We start from the raw sequence: 1,714 nt of genomic DNA on the forward strand, positions 1-1,714 counted from the left end.
ACATTTAAGATTACTCACTGCAATTCCGCCTCTTATCAACCTCCGATGAATGGAGCAGTTGAAGCAGCCAACAAAAACATCAAGAGAATATTGTGGAAGATGATTGATAATTATAGACATTGGCACAAAAAGTTGCCATTGGCCCTTCTCGGTTATCGCACCACCGTTAGGACTTCAACTGGGGCAACGCCTTATCTTTTGGTCTATGGAACAGAGGCTGTGTTACTAGCAGAGGTAGAGATACCATCCTTGAGGATTATCCAAGAAGCTTAGTTGAGTGACGCCAAGTGGATACAAAATCGATATGAACAATTGATGCTCATTGATGAAAAGAGGATGAATGCAGTTTGTCGGGGACAACTTTATCAGAACAGGATGGCCAAAGCTTTCAACAAAAAGGTAAGATTGAGACAATTCAAACCGGGGCAATTGGTGTTGAAGCGCATATTCCCACACCAAAATGAAGCTAAGGGAAATTTTACGCCTAACTGGCAAGGGCCTTACATGGTTCACCGAGTACTAACTGGAGGAGCACTAATTCTAGCAGAAATGGATGGTGAAGTGTGGCCGAAAAGTATCAATGCAGATGCCGTCAGGAGATACTATGTTTAGGAGCTTTTCATTTATTTTATAGGTAATATTTTGTAATGTCTTTCTATGTAATGAAAACTACGTTCCCTCGGTAGGATACGTAGGAAACCCATATTGGGTTTGGACTCTTTAAGATAGGAATTTCTAAAATTTCCATTTGCTTGTAATATGAACTATGCCTGACCTGATTACCGTGGTGGGATACGCAGGCGACCTACATAGGCTTCGATCACATTATTAGAAAATGGGTCTAGAATCCATAGAATCTAATGGGTCTTCAAATAGGTTCTTGAGTTAAGTTCCAAATCATTTTTGGTTAATAGAATCTTCCTAAATAGTAAGATTAATGTTGAATCTTCTTGAATATGTTGGGAACAAACTAGCTAGATTCATATTTTCCATAAAAAGCTTAAGATTAAAAGAAGGGTTTTTACGGGTTAGAATCTTGTATTATTGGTTGGGTTAGCTTCATTATGAATGGATTTGATGATTATAAATTATGTAAACATGTTTCTTCCATTTTAATGATACAATTGTGGGATTAAAGTTAGGGTTCTTAGACCCAAATTTGGGATTTTCACATTAATGATGATTTGAGAATTAATTGAGTATTCCTATGATTAAAGTAATGGGTATTGACCCTTTAGTATTGAATTTGGTATTTTGGTCATAGAATTCCCATTTTGCCTTGAGTCTCGTTTTCCTAAATTAAAGAGTGGGCTTTTGACCCGAATTGTTACATCTCAAAAAATTCGGATTGTTGCCTTGTGAGTAGGCTAACATGAGCTTAAGGTGATTTTGAAACCCTTACGAGATTAAGGAAAGTATTAGATAGCTTAAGGTGCATACTATAAGATTTCGAAGTCATATGAATATGTGAAGTTTAGTTGTTGAAGGAAGTGAAATGTAAGTCGTGTTCCGAAAGGTTTTCGTTATAATTGAGCTAATATTTATTTAGAAATATCTTGAGGGGATTCTATAGGGCCTATTGTACGGTTAATGAAGTGTTATATAAGTGCCAAGAAGGTTCCACGAGGATTGGAAGGCAAATGAGTCGACGAGAATGAAATTCAAAAATTCCCAGTTGTATGGCCATTTGTACGGACCTTATAAATTATACGGC

The 1,714-nt window shown here is 36.9% G+C and overlaps 1 protein-coding gene across 1 annotated transcript; it reads left to right on the forward strand.

Annotated features, from left to right (window-relative positions):
• The first annotated feature begins 45 nt into the window (after positions 1-45).
• On the forward strand, positions 46-612 carry LOC132048900 (uncharacterized). Its single transcript, XM_059439584.1, has 2 exons — positions 46-234; positions 334-612. The coding sequence occupies exons 1-2, from the start codon at positions 46-48 to the stop codon at positions 610-612; spliced, it is 468 nt and encodes a 155-aa protein (XP_059295567.1).
• The last annotated feature ends 1,102 nt before the right edge of the window (positions 613-1,714 follow it).

This window comes from Lycium ferocissimum, chromosome 3, assembly GCF_029784015.1.
Source record: "Lycium ferocissimum isolate CSIRO_LF1 chromosome 3, AGI_CSIRO_Lferr_CH_V1, whole genome shotgun sequence".
In the NCBI taxonomy this organism is placed as follows: Eukaryota; Viridiplantae; Streptophyta; class Magnoliopsida; order Solanales; family Solanaceae; genus Lycium; species Lycium ferocissimum.

What these genes read in the sequence shown, in the direction of transcription:
- LOC132048900 (XM_059439584.1), top strand. Translation starts at nt 46, where the DNA reads ATGAATGGAGCAGTTGAAGCAGCCAACAAAAACATCAAGAGAATATTG. An exon ending in AGGCTGTGTTACTAGCAGAG is followed by an intron (nt 235 to 333) that starts GTAGAGATACCA and finishes ATTGATGAAAAG; the next exon opens with AGGATGAATGCAGTTTGTCG.